We start from the raw sequence: 19539 nt of genomic DNA on the forward strand, positions 1-19539 counted from the left end.
TTCTCCATTGTGCCCCATTCATGTTCGGCTTAAAGGGCTGTTCCTTTCAAAACATTTTAGAATCTAACAAATTAGAATTATTAAAACCCTTTGAATAACATAACTTTTTCACTTCAGTGTAAATGTTTCGTAATTTTGCCCAGACCCCTGAACCCAATGACCCCCCCCCCCCCCCCCCCCCCCCACACACACACACACACACACACACACACACACACTTTGAAAATGGCCAGCTTTCAACAAACTTCCATGTTGAGGGAGCTCCAATATATCAATGACTTGTTTCACACCATTTAATGTGTATCAATAAATCGGTCAATGTTAAAGATTCCAACATATAAGTAGTATTGCACCCAAGTTGGGGGATTTCCAAGCGTTGGTGTAATATAACGTAAAGTATATTTACTTAAGTCCAAATTTGAGGTACTTGTGCTTTATGGACAAAGTGGCCAAAATAATTCTAAATGAACTCCAACCCAACCAGCTACAACAATAAAATGCTGCTTTTAAATGAATATGTATCTGATTTAACGTATCACTGTAGAAGCCACTGACTGAAGTACTTTCCATTGTAACACCTTCAGTAGATGCATTTTATTGATTATACTAACATGCTTTGCAATGAAGGACTAGTGTAATATTATTACTTCGATTTCAGTAAAGAATCTGAGTTCTTCCTCCGAAAACTCAAAATAATTCAATAGTGGCCATTATGTTCTGACTTTTATTATGGATGCCCCCTGAATAATACATTTCTTTTAATGCATCTCAGACTTGACAAAATTCCTCCAGATCCACAGAAGACTCTATTCAGCCATGTTTTCAGTCTGTGGTAGTGTTCTGCTCTTCATCAGCATGTTCCCTCAAGATTGACTGCCAGTCAGACAAGTCATGTCAATGACCTGGGCCTATGTCGCAACTGCACTGCAGTGAGATTTATTAATGCAGGTAAGAACATGTCTGAGCTGTGAGGCTGTAATGTTGATGCTATCTGGTGAGATAATGCAACCGAGGCTACCTTATTGTCTGTGTGTCTTACCAAATAAAGTAATTTAAAACAAATGTTTGGTGTTTTCAATTTACAGCCAATGTTCGTTGAATAAATCAACCACTTGTTTTTACTTGTTTCTTGTTTTAGATTCTCCTGGCAAATATTTCCTAAAGTACAAACATTATGTTTGAAATTATGCAATATCTGTGTTTATAATCAGAGAAGGGGAATAAGAAAAAACAAGAGAAAGTATGACACCAATGCTTGGTCATAGGTGAGTCTGCTCAGCCAAGGTGTGTCAACTTTTATATGAAATTTTGACTTAACAAAGACAATTAGTCCACTTTATGGACCAGCAAATAATGTAGGTCTGACGTGAAGTCTCAGTAAATGTCAAGACAGTGACATCTAGTGGACAAGCTATTTATTAAATTGTTGTTCTGTAGTATAAAAAGAAGGATATTTAATAGTAAAGGCAACAAAATGTTGAATTCTGAATTCAAAAAGCTGAATATTATGTCAACACAAATGTCTCATATAAACCATAAATACATGGATTATTTGAGTAAATATGTGAGAGAATATTTAACTTGTGTACACACCTGGTTATGTTGTAAACATGCACTGAATGCATTCACACACGCACTTAATACAATGTAGGTGACTGAATAAAATATGTCATTCCAGCTGGTTTTTATGTTATTAAGGACTGATGTTTCTGTCATTTGATCTCCACTCTCTCAACACTCTTCAGGTAAGAATGCCTGTCACCTACATTGTATTAAGTGCGTGTGTGAAAAGAAATTATACAAGGAAATGGATTTCATTGCCCACAGGTATCTGGGCACTGAGAATGATTGGATTTATTGTAGGTATGGAGAGGTTGGACATAACTGGGGAGAGGTAAGGGCGTGTTTGTGTGTAAAATAAAGTAGACAAGACATTAGTGGGGTTATCTTTTAGAAGAAAATATTAGCTGAGGGCCTCAATTGGCTCCGATTTATGGTGATTTTCAAATTATTAAAAAATATTCTGAGGGGTGCATATTGAAAAAAATCTTTCAATTTCCAAATAACCTTAAACTAAATGTTTCCAAATGAAAATGGGTGCTTTGTGGCCCACTTTGTTGGTTAGGAAATCCAGCCTTGAATTTACACCATGCACAGCAGAAGAATCTTGTTATCATTTCTATGGACACTATAACAATAGTGCAATATAATCGCCTGGTATTGTTTACACTCAGATATGGATCTGAGTTTCAGTGGGGTTATGCTGACATTGAAACTGTTTGATTGTATGAAATTGTCACGTATGAAAACTCAAATTTGATTTAACTTCATTGCAATACATCTGAGACTTAATGTGTAATGTTTCTTGCCTAACATTCAATTACTCTCTAACAGACCCAGTCCCAGTAACCCAAACACTATATAAATGGACCATTTCCTGAATTCATGTAAAAACTGCAAGAACATGTGCTTCATTTTTGCTTGTCTTGTAGTTTACTGTTTCCTTTACTGCATCAAAAAATTATTTAAAGCCATTTGTTTATTGTATATGAACACATATGATATTACACATTTCTATGATATAATAATTATAATACATATACGATCTATTATAATATGGTATAAGCATTATAGTTTTGCTTTATATAAAATATTGCAATATCAATATCAATGGCTTATGGCCTACTTTTGAAACAAAATGGGCCGCAAAAACTGAGGTTTCACGGATGATGACGTAACTGTCATGTGATTCAAATCAAAGAGTCTTCATGTGCAAAATATATATATCCCCTGCAGCCGGGCGTCAACAACAAGCTAATGTGGAAAAACATAATTTTGTCCCCCTTTCACTGGATTTCTAGAGCAGTATCACATTTCAATTTGTAAACAACAGTTTGCATTAATTTTGCTATTCTAGATAAAGCTATATGGAGCATTCTTCACGGTTGAATGATTCAGGAAGCCGTCGACTGTCGAAGAAGGCGGAAGTGGTGGAAGGGATAGGTTTCACTCGTGACGTGGATCTTTGTTACATCGAGCAAGTTGCTGGGCCATCAAAACAAACACAACCCACATTCACAGAAGCTAATGTCAGCTCAGGCGACCACTGGCCGACATCAGCCTGCTGCTTCACCATGCTACTGAAATCATGCTGCATTTACACCATCGGAGTTTTTTCTATATTAATTTTGATTTCGGGTATTGTTTTAGTCTTGTCGGACGTGTTTCCACATATTGTACAGTCGGTGGTTAAGAAGGTAAGCATATTATTTAGGCTAACGTTTTATAACTGGCGTTAACTGCTAAGTAAGCTAACTTTAGACATTTTGTTGACAGCTAACGTTAGCTAGCTTGACTTGACAAAACACCTCTGAGTCTGAGAGTCTGCCGCGCAACGATTCTACCACAGAGATTTATTATTAAAATGTCGACATCTTTAGGTCTCTAGCTAAGTTACATGTTTTGCCACTGAGTCACATTTAGGAATTTATGCTCATTTGAAACGACTCCCATCGTTATACATGATGTTGTAGCTGCTTGCAGACACACACAAATAACAAAAACAAGCAGGCACAGTAAACCATTGGTGCGACACACCCAAAGGACACACAGAATGTGTACACTACAGTGAAGATAGAATATGTACAGTTCAGTTTCCTACCAACTTCCTACCAGCATGTTTTATCTGTCTGAGGATGTAATGTGTTAGTGTAAATATTTTCAAGGAGCACTGTGTAGTTTCTGAGACCTAATGCAAATTCAAGAATTTTAATATTTACAATATTATTGAGGTAATACTACAAACCCGGCAATATATTTTTTTTTCCCATAACTGTTCTCAGAGGCTAATAAGGTGCCCAGAACACTGTTTGAAGCCAGAAAGGTGGCAGGGTCCAGCACATATAAATAAAGTAAAACAGTATGAAACCGTGTTGTCCTTTAAAGTCAGTTTGTTTACTCAAATTGTTCAGTCATAAATGTGACGATATTTGTTTATTCACTTTGTTTAGGCATAAATAAAAACAGTCAAACGAAGATAAAAAAAAAAATCTTCCCTAAAACTAGTTAGTACGTTAGTAGCGTTGGCAGGATGAACTATGATACACTCTGTTGTTTCAGATCACATGGATATCTAGCATAGCTTTCAGTTATTTTAGTCTACTTCTGCTTTGTGATTGGTTAATCTCTCCCCATCTGCCTACTTTAATGTGTTATAAGTGACAAATACGGTGATTTGCTCATGTGCAGGGGGTTTATAGAGAGGTTGTTTAATCGTCATATGATGTGAGGACAGCTTAGTCAGCAGCAGACCATTCTTCTTAAACTTTGCACGAGTATTAACCCACCGCCCTTTGTCCCACATAGGAAGTGGTTTTGAAGAATGGAACTATGGCGTTTGAGGCCTGGGAGAATCCACCAGCCCCCATTTACATGCAGTTTTACTTCTTTAATCTGACGAATCCCATGGAGGTGCTGGATGGAGACAGGCCTGCAGTAGTGGAAATTGGACCCTATACTTACAGGTGAGAGAAAAATCAGAGAACTACAACATTTTTACTACTACACTGTCTATTTATATATAAGACAGAAGTGCATACCTTCCAATAAAAAACAGTCACACATAAAAAGAACTTGCATTTATGATGCCTCCTTCTAAATTATACTAAATTGAATTTGCATACAGTTGAACTGCTATTTCCGGTATTGATTGAAAAGCTAGCCAAACGTATTGTATACACACATTTGCAGGTCATGAGATGAGATCAAGGTCTGTTTTCCATCATGGTAGAGAAGGTGCAAACAAGCTGATGATTAGATTAACTGAAACACAAAGAGGAAAGAAATGTGAAAGAATAATGTTCATTCCCTTTAGATTACAGCAACAAAATTTACCACAGAAAAGTTAGATTATCATAAGTACTGTGATTACAACCAACCAATCAATCAATCAATCAGTGGCATTCAGTCAAACCAAAACAAAGAAAAGGAAAACACAAACTGACAAAGAAAAGTTGTAAAAAACAATGTTTTACATCAGATAATTCATAAATAATAGAACAATTAATATGTGAAATAACATTCAGTTACAAAAAAGACTTAAACTTTGCAATTATGGCAGATCAAACAAGTAAATAAAAATAACTGAATGTAAAAAAAAACTCAACTCAGTGCAATCATCAGTCATTTAAAACAATAACAAGTAGAGGTTGGGAGGCTTAGGAGAAATTTCAAATTTATAAATTGGCTGAAATATGTCAGTACACTGCCTCTTCTTCTCTCAGATGCTTTGTTGATGCATTTTGCTGCCCTTTTTAGTGCCACAAAATAGCTACTGTAAACTGAGACAAAGAAAAAAAAACAAGTCTATTTTTAGAATAAAATATGTTTCTGCCAATACTCAATGACTTTTTAGAAGTGACAGCTTGTAGAGACACAGTAGTACAGTCCTGTTTCTGGCTAGCTTCATGCAGCTTGTTTGCTTCACTGTCAGCACTGATGGACACAACAGCTTTGTACAGCTGCCAGTTTGTCTAATGAGAAAAAAGAATTGCATCACCGAGAGATCATTCTCTTCTGCTAAAATTCAGTTTACTGCATCGAAGAGCAAATCTTTGGCATAATGGTAGCACATTGGTTTCAGTAACCCTTTCAAACCATAACTTGAAATACTTTCCTTTATATGTCATTTACATACTTTTAGAATCTTGAAGTTCTGTTATTCTGTAACTTTATTTTTGGTAGACATCTGACTACATACCTAAAATGGATTTATCTTTTTCCTGGTGGTGAACTTCATAACAGTCAAAGCTGAAGCTGAACAAAATTCTCTGTTCTGAATCTCTGCTCAGTTAAACTCATTTCCTAATTTACACTTATGCATTTTTATATTTAAAGTAACACGACAATGATATGAAGCTAAAACAAGCTGAGATTCACCTTTTTTTGGGAAGTGTTTCATTTCAATGGATTTTCCGTGAGTGCATCACAGCAGCTGTCCCCATTGCTCATCAACTACAAAGTTGGGTTTTCTTTTTTTCTTTCGGCAGTCATGTGAAATTGAGTTTGGAATGGAAATACATTTTGAGGAAACCTCTTCTATCTGCTACTTCTAAGCCAAATATAGACATTTCAATACAGAACTTCAGTTGGCAATAGCCTTTGGTGGTCGTCAGAGGTACTTGTACATTTACATGATTGTAAAAATATTATTTTCCTACTTTAACATGTTGTATTATTGTAAATATTTTTCCTAAATATTGCACATGGGCCTTTGAGAGCCTAGAAAAAAAGTATTGTTGAACCCACTTTTTTTGTTAAAAGGTTCCATCGACAGTTAACTTGCTTCCACTTTAACCCAGTTGTTTTTGTTCTGCACAGAGAGTACCGGCCTATGGAGCAAGTGAATTTCCAGGACAATGGTACTAAAGTGTCAGCTGTCAACACTAAGACCTACATATTCCAGCCTAACATGTCCCGAGGTCCAGAGAGTGACCTCATCAGGACAGTCAACATCCCTGCTATGGTGAGCCTAGAAATCTCTAATAAATAATTACAGTAATATTATTTTCAGGTTTTTTTTTTTTTAAGTATTCCATTGGCTAGCAATGTACAAACAAGGGGTAGCTTTACTTTTTTAAACCAATAAAAAGTACTTCACCTTATGGAGTAACAGTACACTTAATAGGTTTTTTTTAACACTGCAGTAAATGACTGACTCTTGGGCCATTTGTGTCCCAAAAAAAGTTATGAGATGATTTGGACAGAGAAAGGGTAAAAGAATTGTCAAAAAAGTGCATGTTATTATTAAGTTAATCATTCAAATGATGCATGTTTTTTTTAATTTTTCCTAGTTTCAACTGATAATTATTGATTTAGTATTAACTTTTCTTGACTGTAATTAATGTAATGTAATTAATGTAATTAATCTTATCTTGCTGTTTTTAATCTAATAATGTTATTTTATATATAATCTTAATATATATATAATCCAGTGACTCTATGGGCGAAGGCCAGGGTACTCCCTGGATAAGTCGCCAGCTCATCGCAGGGCCCTTACTGATGGCAGTGGCTGCCACGAAGGTGCCAACTGCACATCAGGAGCAGTGTTGGGGTTGGGGTTCAGCATCTTGCTCAAGGATGCTTCGGCTTGTAACTCAGTCCCGCCCTGGGGAGCCAGGGATTCGAACCAGCGACCTTCCGGTCACTAGTCCTCAGCTCTACCCACTGAGCTACAGCCGCCCTGAGTCACTGGATTTGGCCCCAGTACCCCCGCTCCACCTTGAAAAAAGGTGGTATAAAAGCGGTAACATCACCCGCAACCCGCATGGATAAAGCGGAAGAAAACGGAAAGGAACGGAATATATATAATCTTAGTGAGATGTAATTGTCGTCTGCTCTTACAAAAATATAGCGGCAACGAGATTGATCATATGCCTTGCCGTAATGTGCTACTGTAATGTGGCCTGTCCTATAGGTTTCTTTTACATGCTACTTAAGTTAATGATTCATTATATAACATGGTCTTCTTTATGGAACTTATGCAATTTCTTTACTTAAGGAGTAGTTTTTAACGATCACTTCATTTTCTTCCCCCTGGTAGACGGTGATGGAGAAGTTCAAGGACAACTTCATCGTGGCCAATGTGATCTCCTCCTACATGACGGGCACAGACCAAGGCCTGTTTGTCACCCACACAGTGGGAGAGCTGCTGTGGGGATATGAAGACGGCTTGCTCAAAGCCCTTAAAACCTTCCAACCTGATCTGGATGATGTCTTTGGACTCTTCTATAAGGTCTCATTTAAGCATATGAATACATTATTGAATGCTTTGCACAGACATGAGTGTGGTTATTCATGAAAAGGTGCCATAGATATCAGAGTAGTGTGCAGAAACATTACTAGAATTGCAAAAGAAACAAGAAATCAAGAGTTTCTGAGAGATGGTTGATGAATATATTTATTTTTCTTTCTCCCACAGACAAACGCTTCTAACGACGGGGAATATGTGTTCTTCAGCGGACAGGAAAACTACAAAGACTTTGCTAGAGTGGATACATGGAACAGTCAGAGGTAGTTGTCTCCACTCACCTGCCGCAAAACACAACAATGACTGAATGAGAATTATCTCCAGCTCTGTAAATCTTATTAGGGAGGTCATCCAATTTGAATATGCGAGAGTTGGATAACACGCCTCAGTCACGGGCAGGAAAATGATCAAGGCCTGTTTCATCCTGCTGATAAGACACTGTACCCGTAGCTTTAATCATAGCTCTTCGTGTCAAAAAGCCACATTGAATTAATTGATGAGATTTTCTTTCATCTTTGTCCCCTGATGTTTCAGAGTCTTCTGTCAGTAAGCTATAACAATGATCCTCATACCAGTCTCGCTAACGAGCTAACACAGCAGTTTAAGGATATTAAATATTTTGGGACATACACATGTTGATTTCTTGTAGAGATTTGGATGGGAAAGTCGGTACCACCCTCATATCTGTCTGGAATTTGGAAGCTGCAGCCAGGAGACAGTTGGCTTAGCAAAATGCCAAACTATTCCTTTAACACACAAAGGACTGCTGTACAGCAAAAGCTGCTTAAGCCAGGCTTTTTATGACCTACAAACATTTTCATTCTTGTTCTTCTGCACTTTGCAAAACGTTTAAAAGACGTTTTGGTTTTGGTTTTTTGGCCTTCAAATAAACTGACAAAATAACTGTATTTGTAAATACATAAATGACAAACTGATAAAATACAGAAACATGTATAATATTGTTTTTTGTGTGTATATGGATGCAGCTCGCTGGATTGGTGGACGTCCGATGAGTGCAATATGATCAATGGAACCAACGGTGCTTTTTTTCATTCAGTCATCACTAAGAATGAGACACTCTACATGTTCTCCTCCGACCTGTGCAGGTGAGTACACTGTTTCACAGACAGCTACGGAGCATACTGTACTACTAAGGAGTAGTGATGTCAACAAATGTAATAGGGCTTGAACCAAATCAAATCAATTTTATTTGTACTATATTGTGCAGACCTAGAAACAGTCCTGTGCATCACAAAGCATCTCCAGAAGGAGGTAATTTGAAATTGTTATCAATTTGTGTTTTCTGCTTTCTCTTCTGCTGAGTCATTCTTCTTCTGGTCTTATCTCCAGATGGCCAGTGAAAAGGCTTTCCCATCAGTCATCCTGAGAATGTCCTCCTAAGCCTTTCTTTCAGCGTTATTCATGTCTGGATATTGGATTAGGGAGACCATTTTAGGCTGGATGGTTGCACGGCCTCTTGAATGAGGTCACTGTTAGATTACCTCTTCTCCTATTTACTGTTGCTTAAAACAACTGATATCTGCTCTATTCGACTGTCCATACATCCAAACTGAGAGTGCAGACTATGCACTGCTGACTGAGGTTGTGACAGGACAGACAAGGTTTATTAGGCAGTAACATGTCAGTGACTAGTTTAACTTTGTAATGTTAAACCTGTTTGTGTCGTGCAAGTTTTCTGTAAATCAGCTTACCACAGAATTCCCTCTTTTGTTGCAGAATGTATTTGTGCCTGCAAAAACTAACCAGCATCTGGCTCTGTTTCCAAGGTCTCTGTATGCTGTGTATGAGGAGGATGTGAACGTGAAGGGGATCCCTGGGTATCGCTTCAGTCCCCCGAGCGAGGTGTTTGCCAATCTGACCGTGAACCCGGCCAATGCGGGCTTCTGTGTCCCTGCAGGAAACTGCCTGGGCTCTGGCGTGCTGAATGTCAGTGGATGTAAACAAGGTGGGAAGTGCATGAAGCAGCTGGTCAGCATGTCACATGAGCAACTGTTGCTCTGAAAGTGAACCAAGTCTTTTTATTTCAACTGAATCCTTTTTGTGTTTAGGAGCTCCCATCATAATGTCCTCACCACACTTCTACCAGGCAGATGAGAAATATGTTCAAGATGTATTTGGGATGAACCCGGAAAAGGAGCAGCACCAGACAACGATTGATATCAATCCGGTAGGAATATCATTCAGTTCTTAAAGATCCCCTCCAGACATGTTTTACAACATTTAAAATGCTTATAATACAATTTCTGTATGTTAAATTATCATGTAGAGGTGCACAGATTGGAATTGTCTTGGCCGATTTCATTTTCCATATTAAATTTATGACCTGCCGATTTAGATTTTGGCCTGTTCTGATTTGCTTTCAAAGAACTACAATTGACAGCATACACAAACATTTGTATGCTTATAAAGCAACGTAGACTATTACATTTCTTACATTTTCTCCAAAACTGCCCCACAGGACTTGATCCCTCTCTCGAACAAGTCTTAGAATAAAGTGCCTTCTGGGTTCCAACTCTGCACATACGTCATTCTGCACATTGAAGGTCAAACATTCAAGTGAAGTAACAATGAGCAAAACATTTCTTTTTTTACATGTAGTGACCTTAGTTGCGACGTAGACAGCTGATATGAAAACCTGCAGTGACATTCATCTACCACTGGGTGGTGAACTACCTCAGCTCTGTGCCCATCAGCCAGAGGGTTATCCATGAGGTAGCGCTTCTATTTTTTTTATTAAACAGTGGTTAAAGATTACAGCAGAGGTACATGGAACGGAGCTGTCACCAAAGATAAGCTCAAACAGATCTTATCTTGTGAACCTGTGATAAACCCTTGATAACTGGAAGCAGACTGAAAAAACAATAGTTCCAGGAGCACAATGTGTCACTTGACATCTTTGATATGTATTGCATTTGAAAACATTTTAACAAAGTACAGTTGGAAAAGTTGGAGATAATAAATTACTGATAGTGATTAACCCTTTTTTCACCTTTTTTATGACAAGGCAGCCGACGGAGCGCAAAGACATAAACAGTTGAAGTGTGAATAAGTTGATGTCTGTTTGGATGACAGAGTGAGGGAGTTTGAGATTGGTATGCTTTGGCAGCCATGCGGTGCTTGCTGTGCATAATGAGTTTAATTCTCTTTTTTCTGGCTATGGTCTAGGACTGGAGAGTACATTAATATTAATACAAATAATTGGACATTTTATCTATCGGCCTAATCGAGTATGCAACATTGACACACACACATTTCTTACTCGGTCACGTACACCTCATTAACACCAACATGTAAGGTGGCAGCGCCATGAGCTGAGATTAGTATTTGAAAGTGATAAACAAGCTACTGTTTTATCTGTTTATCTTCTCCATGCCACTACATGAGATTATTAAATTGATCAAAGTCCTGAGACTTCTGTCATTAATCATGGGTTGTGGCACCTTGTTAAACCTCATGGGTACAGCAAACCACCCTCGCAGTCAGGTTCAGGGCGGTTAGTATGCAGATACATCTCTGTTGGAAAGTTCATTAGAAGAGGAAGACTACATACATATAAATCCCTGAACAGAAATTCTTTTTCATTTTCATTTTTCTTTTTTTCATGTGGTATTGGTGCCAAACATGCTGTCATGAGGCATAAATACCCATACAACAGGAGGGACAGGTGCAATTATAATTTTCGCACACAATTCTCATGAACCATGATTTTCCCAACAGATGGAGCCTAATTTTCCACTAATAATCGGAATAGTTTTTCCCAACCAGTGGAAAAACAAAGCCTCATGTAACCACCTCAGTTGGAAAAGACTGGCCCAATCTTGCTCAGTTGGAAGGAATTTTCAATTGGATTGAGATGAGATATTCTTTTTGCGCATGTTTGCCCCACATGGCATTAGTTGATGTGAATGAGTTTCCTGGAGGGACAGAAACATTGGAAAATGTATAGCATAAAAACACTACTTTAAGAACTTGTAATAATCATCTCAAGTTATACATACATTTGATGTAAATCCCACAGAGGTAGGAGAATAAGTATCACTTCAAACTGAAAATATCAACTTATATGATGTTGCCATGATCATTTTCACCTAATACTGTAGGTGTTCCTCTTAGATGATCTAGCTGGTAACTTGCCTATTAAAGCTGAAATTCTGTTCAAATAATTGTTGCTGTGTCAATTAGACTTGTGCAGAATGTACGGAAACTTTGTGCTTAGTCAGTCTCTATCATGCTTGAGTAAGATGAGACCGTGGGTGGAACCACTTTGAGCAAAAAGAAATGTTATATTTTGATTAAATACTTTGAGGCATGCAAACCCAAATCTTAACCAATCATTGGGATGCTTCCAATCAGGCTGAAGGAATATTGTCCCTGTAACTGCATCTGATGTTTAATTTTGTTTTGCAGCTAACAGGAATCGTCCTGCAGGCAGCAAAGCGGCTTCAGGTCAACGTCTATGTCGAGAAAATCCCCAGCTTCAGGTAATCGACTCATTGCTTTCAACCGTCTCTGCCATAAACTCCTTTGTCACCATATTAATGAAGCTGTTATAGCTGTGTTACTACCAAAGCCAAGGAAGCGTTGCCAGTAAGATAACTAAAGAAATTGTGCCACCATCATCATTATAAGTGGACTTTTGGACAGTCGTGGCTCACTTGTTATGCATCAACGTTTCATCCAATGGAACAAACAGTGATGTCATCCCGAATCCGGACCGAACAAATGGACGACTAAATTTAAATTTGTCCGATTGTTTCTAGGTCTTTGTTCGTTAACTTACAGACACATGTCCAGATCACAAATAAGGACAACGGAATACATAATTATAATTGTAGGGGACACAATGTAATTATTTTTCTTTTCCTTTTTCAGTCAAACTGGAGACGTGAGGACAGTCGTCTTACCTGTGGTTTATCTCAATGAGGTACAAAAAACACACAAACACAGAGTTTGTCACTTATTCATATACTGTACACTGGTTGGTCAAAGTCAGGCCACATTCAAAGGGCAACGAGTTTCATTGACCTCGATAACACTTGATCTGTCCACTCATCGGTCAAACACTTTGATTACGTGTCATACATTACATCACAGACACCTTTGACATCATATTGAACTGAGTGAACTCTTTTTCTCAGTTCCACAATTTAAACATCAGTCTGCTTACATTATAATGTTTAATTTTTATCATAAATGAGTTGCAGATTGGCTCAGACGGTGGTTTGTTAATGAAGTCCACTGCCTGTGTCATCTAGACACTTATCTTATTCACTTCAGTCATTTTTCAAAATGCACCTGACTTGTTTTTGTCTTTTTAAAATTACAATCTTTGTTAAAATGATCTTGGATTTAATTGCTGTTCGGTCTTAGATGTGGCAATAAGTCTTTTGTCATCGACAGATCGTAAGTAGAGCCTTAACACTAGGGCCATAGTGATTTGAAGGGATTTGAATTTATAGGAAACTGAATGTGCCACTGAATGTATGTACTGAAATACTTTACTTAATAATAATCTATATAAAGTTTTATGTGTTGTATTACAAAGTTTATAGATTCAGACAGAATATTTAACTTCTTTTTCTTGGGTCATGTGACTGACAGAATGTAACCTGATCGAGCAGAGAAATAACGTGCCTTGGCAGCCCAGATGTTCCAGATTTTTTATCATCACCATCACCTTTTTTATTAATTTCACTAATCCAAATAGAGTGAACCTTTGAAGTTTGAAGAATCTAAGTTGTGAACCCTAAAATTAACTACTAAATATCAAGTGGAAATTTCATACCAGGCTGCACACTTTCAGACAGGCATTTTTCAAAGTAGATACTGTATTTCACTGCCTATAGATTCAGTGGAAGTAAGAATTTCAACATCTGGTGTTGTGAAATTGTGAAATACCAAATGAAATGGCAGAAGAAGCAGTGTTATGCGGATCTCTGTCATTAATCTTGCTCTCCTGCCATCTTCTCAGAGCGTCCTCATCGACGACGAGTCAGTCGCGAAGCTGAAGGCGATTGTTACCGAGCAGAATGTGGTGGTGAACATTCCGTTCATGCTGATTGGTCTCGGCATCATTCTGGGAGGAATCTTCATGTTCCTGATGTGTCGACAGAAAGTCCCAGAGGTGAAAAATTTATGCGTTGGTGTGGCCATCAGAGCTGCATCTTATGATCATATTCCATTAGTGATTAAAACAGACAAACAGAAAATCTTAACATTTCGAGTAACTGCACTACACGATATTTGCCGTTTCTGCTTGACTACCGCGAAGATGAATCAATTTTTTAAAATGTTATGAATAAACAATAACGACTTGACTTGACTTGACAGTCTGATTAGTAGAAGCTTGTTTTGATTTTCTGTTGGATTTGTTTTTGAGATAATGTGATTGTGGCAAATTAACAAGGTCAATGCTGTGTTCATTTATTTATCATTTAACATTTATGTTTCTGGTTTCATTTCTCAGAGCACTGCTGCTGAGCGACAGCCCCTGCTCTCCTCATAGCTCCAAATAGGACGTGAAAGGAGGAGCATTGCCATCTTTGCAGTATAACACAACATTTTCAGTGGTTCAACAGAATACAGTTTAACCCGTTGACAGTAAGTCAAAAACACTTTTCATTAATAACCAGAATTTCACCTTTTAATCTTTTTTTTTTTTTTTTTTTTTTTTAATCAAATGGTTTTAAGGAAGCTCAGTGAAGAGGGCGGTATCCTCTCTTTGTGTTATTTGTTACAAGGTGTTTTAAGGTCTGCCTTTCAAATCAGTTGTAACGATGCTAAAATCCCTGTGCTTTTACTGTCATTTTTAATAGGCTATATTTTCTCTTTTTTCCCTTTTTTAAATATGGGTTAACTAATCAAACCTCCAGGAACTGAAGTGAAAAAAGTGAAAACAAAACTGCCATTATTTGATCCAAGTATTTTTGCGTGAAACGGCTGCTGAATGTGCGAGTGTGTGTTTATAAGATGAATGGCTACAGAGCTGTAATAGTAATGAAGGAATTCTGTCAGCGTGTGTTTTTAGAGTTGGGCCAATAGTCACTTTTTTTAGCATCATCTGCTGAAGGTGTTGAGAATTCACAAAGAAGAAAGTTTATACAATGTTTTAAATTCTATATGTGAGGAGGATTTCGTTTCTCCTGCCTACAATGTTTTGCTCCAAGAAAAAAGCTCTCAAGTCATTTTAATAACGGGGCGTTAGATATTTGTTTTTTTTTACATTCCCTTTAGTCCGGTGGGTTGGCTTGAGCTCTGTATTTTTAGTGAACCTTTCCTAAACCAGGTTTTATTGTAGCCTCCAGTGGAAATCCAGTAAATCACAATGCATGTACGTTCAGTTGTAAATGTGGAATAGCATCCAAATAGTATTAATTCAACAGCAGCAGTATAAAGGGAAGGTTTCTGCCTGATGTGGAGTTTTATGATGGTGTGAGGCATATTTTCTTTCTTTCCCCTCGTTTCCAATAGTTTTCCATTAATGTGTGATTTTCTACTGACATGCTAAAACCCTTCTATGAATCAGCTGTATGTTTCTCCTGTTAACCACTAGGAATTGGTCATTATTGTCAATGGTCTGCACTATTAAACTGCAATTATAAAATTATTATGACTTTATTTAAATTTTCTACATGTTCTTAAAATGTCATTTTCTGCCCAGTACTAAACAGAATGTCAATATAACGTGCCAGTTATATGCGGTTTAAATAACCACCGTGTGACAACATTACTGACTGTTCATCTTGTGTAAATGTTGCTGTTGCTGTATTTGTTTTATATATATATTTATATATATATATGTATGTATGTGAAAAAAGAATAGTGTTTACACTACTGCAAAGAAAAATCAATATGTAATCAGTTTACATGCTCTCAATAGGTCATATATCTAACAATTTGCATGTTGTCTTGTCATTCACTACAATTCCAATAAACCTGCCTCACATTCTCTGAAGGTGTGTTTGTGTTTCCTCCATCACACATTGCAAAATGATTGTTACAAGTGCTGTATCATTGCATACATTGCTTTTCCCCATTTGTGTAGAGGTTACCTGTAGAGCAGGAACAGCATTGTGATCACCTTTTAGAGAGGTCTGACTAATTCCCTATTAGCTGGTGCTGAAAGTATGTCGCAATGTTTCTAATCATACCTGTGGTAAATGTGCACACAGACACACCCGTGTTGATTTCAACAGATGAGTAAGTGAAGCTAGTAGTTGCACAGTGCACTGTAGCCTAGTATTTTGAAAGACGTACTTAAGCTACAAACCTACTATAAACTGTATGTTAATAATTCACTTTTTAATGAAAGCTGTATTAGAGACTAATGTAGCTTTACATTTCTCTAAGAACGTCAGACCCGCTAAAAAAGATGCAGGACAGTAGATATTATCTTTTTTTATTCCATGGATTCTTATTGTCTATTGCCTTATTGTCTTCTTGCCAACATTACCCATATTGCAACACAACTGCTGACTAGTCATGGGAATTCTACCTCTTTTCAGTGACTGAGCTCAACAATCAAAGCCTCTTTTGGCTCCAAAACAGCTCTTTGTTTAGTACCACTTTAGTTCCCCTGGCTTTTTATATTTCAGCCACATTCAGCAGTGCTTCAACTTATGATTGGTTTGTTTGCACATAAATCGCTTGCACTGTTCAGTATATTTATACTGTACCTTATAATTTCCAGGATACAATAATCCATAGATGATGTAAAGACATTAAACTCTATTAATTATGCTTATTGGACATTTACATTGACTTACATTGAGCAATGTTAGCGGCCAAGGCAAAATGATAGTAAGATGTGGTTGGGTGGATTTTGGCAGACGCCCCTCCGCTTCCAGTCTCTCTGCTAAGCTACACTGACTGGCTGCTGGCTATTGCTGTCTATTTAAAGTGGAAATGCGAGAGAACTATCTATCTTCTCATCCAACTCTCGGTTAAAAGGCCAATAAGTACATTTCTCATCATGTCAAGCTATTCCTTTGAGAATGTCTGCCTTTCTTCAGCAGTACATTCAAACTGACGACCACAGCTGTAAAAAAACAACAACAGCTGTTTTATTTTGTTGGGCAGTGAGAAGCTCAAGTTGAACATTTAATGGAGGACTCAAGAGGAAATCAGCAGCAATTTTTGCAGCCCTAATCGTTTTCTAATTTTGCCAAACTTCATACTTAATTCACTTTCATTTGCCAGAAAGTCTCAGCCATTCCTGGCATCCACTCTAGCCGAGGACCTTTAGCTATTATAGGCAGGACTATTCACACAGCGGCATCTCAGCATGAAGGTCCCGGGGTCAGATCTGAATCAGTGGTTCCAGGGTGAAGGTTTCTGTAAATGGATGGATGGATACATTTATTTTGCAGTTTCATTTAGATACCGCCGACGTGGAATTGTCCTTAATTAGAGGGTTAAAGTGTACTTTGGCTCCCTGCAGATAAACTATTACCTTGGTCATCCTTATAAAACTGATAAGTACCAATATGTAGAGAAGTCTGCCTCATTGGCTCTGACTTGAGATCAGCCTCCCTTCCAAACGTCAGCCTCTGTCATTAACGGAGCAAATAGGAGGATAAATCTCTCAAATCTGTCAAAGTGTAACTCCTCCCCAACCCAGTTTAGGCCTTAAATACAAGCGGCGTGGGAGGACATATCAGCCCTGACACAGAACAGCCTCTGTCTTGTTGCCGAAGTGCAAACATCATGAGGACTCTTCAGGAGAGAATCATCATCGCCTCCATTTTATTGTCTCTGATCTGTGCCGTTCAGGTAAGTTAATTACTTCTGCTTTTGCTGTTTATGGCCTGAGACTTTGCTTTAGTCTCATTGCCTCTGATTTTTGATGGAATTTGCCCTTCATGAGTTGTTAAAAGATCTTATATTTGCCTTTACAGGTCAGCTCACTGCCTCTACCCGACGACTGGAATGGCTTGCTGCAGCGGACCAAGCGGTCACTTTTGTGGCGATGGAACAGCATGAAGCCTGTGGGCGCCAGCTGCAGGGACCACCTGGAGTGTGGCACAAAATACTGCAGGTACGCACCTTTGGGAAACTCAGCTTGAACTCACAATCAGAAGAAATGTATGAATAGATGAACATGCTTCATTTGTAGCTTTTAAATTTGAGCATTTGTTTTTATTTCAACTCATTTATGTCTGTTTCCATTAAATATTTTATCACTTATGTGTAAATCGCAAACATTCCTCCAAGTGATATCAAATAGACGTAATGTTCCATTTCATAGTTTTCAAAGACTGTATGTGATGATATCTTTGTACTGTGTGAGTGTAATGTGCCATGTCTTGTCCACGTGTATTGTGCATGGCAGGAATGACCCTACAATAAAGTTTCTCCTTATCTCTGCAGGAAAAATATCTGTTCCTTCTGGAGCACCTGATCAAGAGACACAAAAAAATAACTACATCAGGGTGACAAACAACTTTATGGACTGCAGCTTCTCAAAATCAACCCTGTAATAAATCACCGCTCTGACATGCTGTCGGCTCGAACTGAAGACCGGCTGGCTCCTTATCAAACTCCGTTGATGTAATCTGATCTGGCGCCGCACTGCAGCGTAAACAACGCCATAAACGTTCATGTGAGCGGTCAAGTGGCTCCATCTACTGCAGAATTGATTTTTTTAGGATTTAGCCAGGACGCACATACACGGGGCTGTATAAATCTGTCTTTGATAAGGAAATATAAATACTCATGCAAAGTTTTTTGAGGTGCTCTGAGTTTATTGGTTGGATTGGATATTTCATATTTATTTGTACATATTGTAAACTATGTAAATATTTATACTTTTATAAAAAAAAGAGGTTGTATTGACCAAACTTTGTTTGAAGTTCAGAATCAATTCAAATCGCCCATAGAAGCAACTTTCCTTTTACTCTTTCAGTGCAATGGGAAAAGACTATAAACACTTTGATGCTGTTTGTTAAAAAAGATGACTGGGATTTCTTTTTTAATTGAATTTATTTCTGTACTTTTTCATCACAGGCCATGTGATACTTTAAATCCAAACTCTTCACCTATTTTTTTTTTTTTTTACGTTTTGAACTATTATTCTTTATTGCTGCAACAAAGTACCAGAAATGATCAAAATTAAAATAAATACAAGTATATATTTCTCGTCTCTGTGAAAAATGACAGGAAAACCTCCATAGTTACTTTGATAACAGTCCTGAAATGCACAGGAGGGTTGGGAATGTGAGGATTTGGGTTTTGCCATGTAAACATGTCAAATTCTTGCTAGCGTGGAGAAACCAAATATTAAAGTGGCTCTCAACTTTTGTCTTGTGTGGATGATGAGAGCTGGTCAAAGTAAAAAACAGAATCAGAAATACTTAATTAATGACCGAAAATCGAAATTGGGTAACAACACAGTGCTCCTTGGAGAAATTATAAGAACATAGATAAGATATAAAGAAAAAAAAATAGGTGAAAATAAAAATATAGATAAACATGTGCATTAAACTATGATATATAACCCTGATATAGAGATAGAAACATGTAAAGATAATCTACACTGTAACAATAGTGTAGATTGTAATGAGTAAAATTGAAATAAGCAAAAATGTGCATTAAACATTGAGTGGTGAAAAAGATGTCTGACGTCTGACATCTGTCCACTGCAGTACTAATGTGTGTGGCTCAGTCCAGCAACATGCATTTTTTACAGGTATTAATATTCATATGAGGCATCC

At 37.6% G+C, this 19539-nt stretch overlaps 2 protein-coding genes across 3 annotated transcripts; both read left to right on the forward strand.

Moving 5' to 3' along the window:
- Positions 1-3014: 3014 nt before the first annotated feature.
- On the forward strand, positions 3015-15782 carry scarb2c (scavenger receptor class B, member 2c). 2 transcript variants are annotated; one of them, XM_030436398.1, is made up of 12 exons: positions 3015-3257; positions 4366-4523; positions 6379-6523; positions 7601-7792; positions 7979-8070; positions 8794-8913; positions 9595-9773; positions 9877-9995; positions 12236-12309; positions 12701-12752; positions 13800-13961; positions 14295-15782. In XM_030436398.1, the coding sequence occupies exons 1-12, from the start codon at positions 3135-3137 to the stop codon at positions 14331-14333; spliced, it is 1455 nt and encodes a 484-aa protein (XP_030292258.1). In that variant the 5' UTR covers positions 3015-3134; the 3' UTR covers positions 14334-15782. The 2 variants fall into 2 exon arrangements, with proteins under 2 accessions (XP_030292258.1, XP_030292259.1); XM_030436399.1 differs by having other exon boundaries at positions 3016-3257; positions 13800-13952.
- Positions 15783-17455: 1673 nt separating this feature from the next.
- On the forward strand, positions 17456-19125 carry LOC115592385 (liver-expressed antimicrobial peptide 2). The gene is made up of 3 exons (XM_030435029.1): positions 17456-17599; positions 17725-17864; positions 18197-19125. The coding sequence occupies exons 1-3, from the start codon at positions 17534-17536 to the stop codon at positions 18225-18227; spliced, it is 237 nt and encodes a 78-aa protein (XP_030290889.1). The 5' UTR covers positions 17456-17533; the 3' UTR covers positions 18228-19125.
- Positions 19126-19539: the final 414 nt, after the last annotated feature.

This window comes from Sparus aurata, chromosome 12 (genome assembly GCF_900880675.1).
Source record: "Sparus aurata chromosome 12, fSpaAur1.1, whole genome shotgun sequence".
Taxonomy (NCBI): domain Eukaryota; kingdom Metazoa; phylum Chordata; class Actinopteri; order Spariformes; family Sparidae; genus Sparus; species Sparus aurata.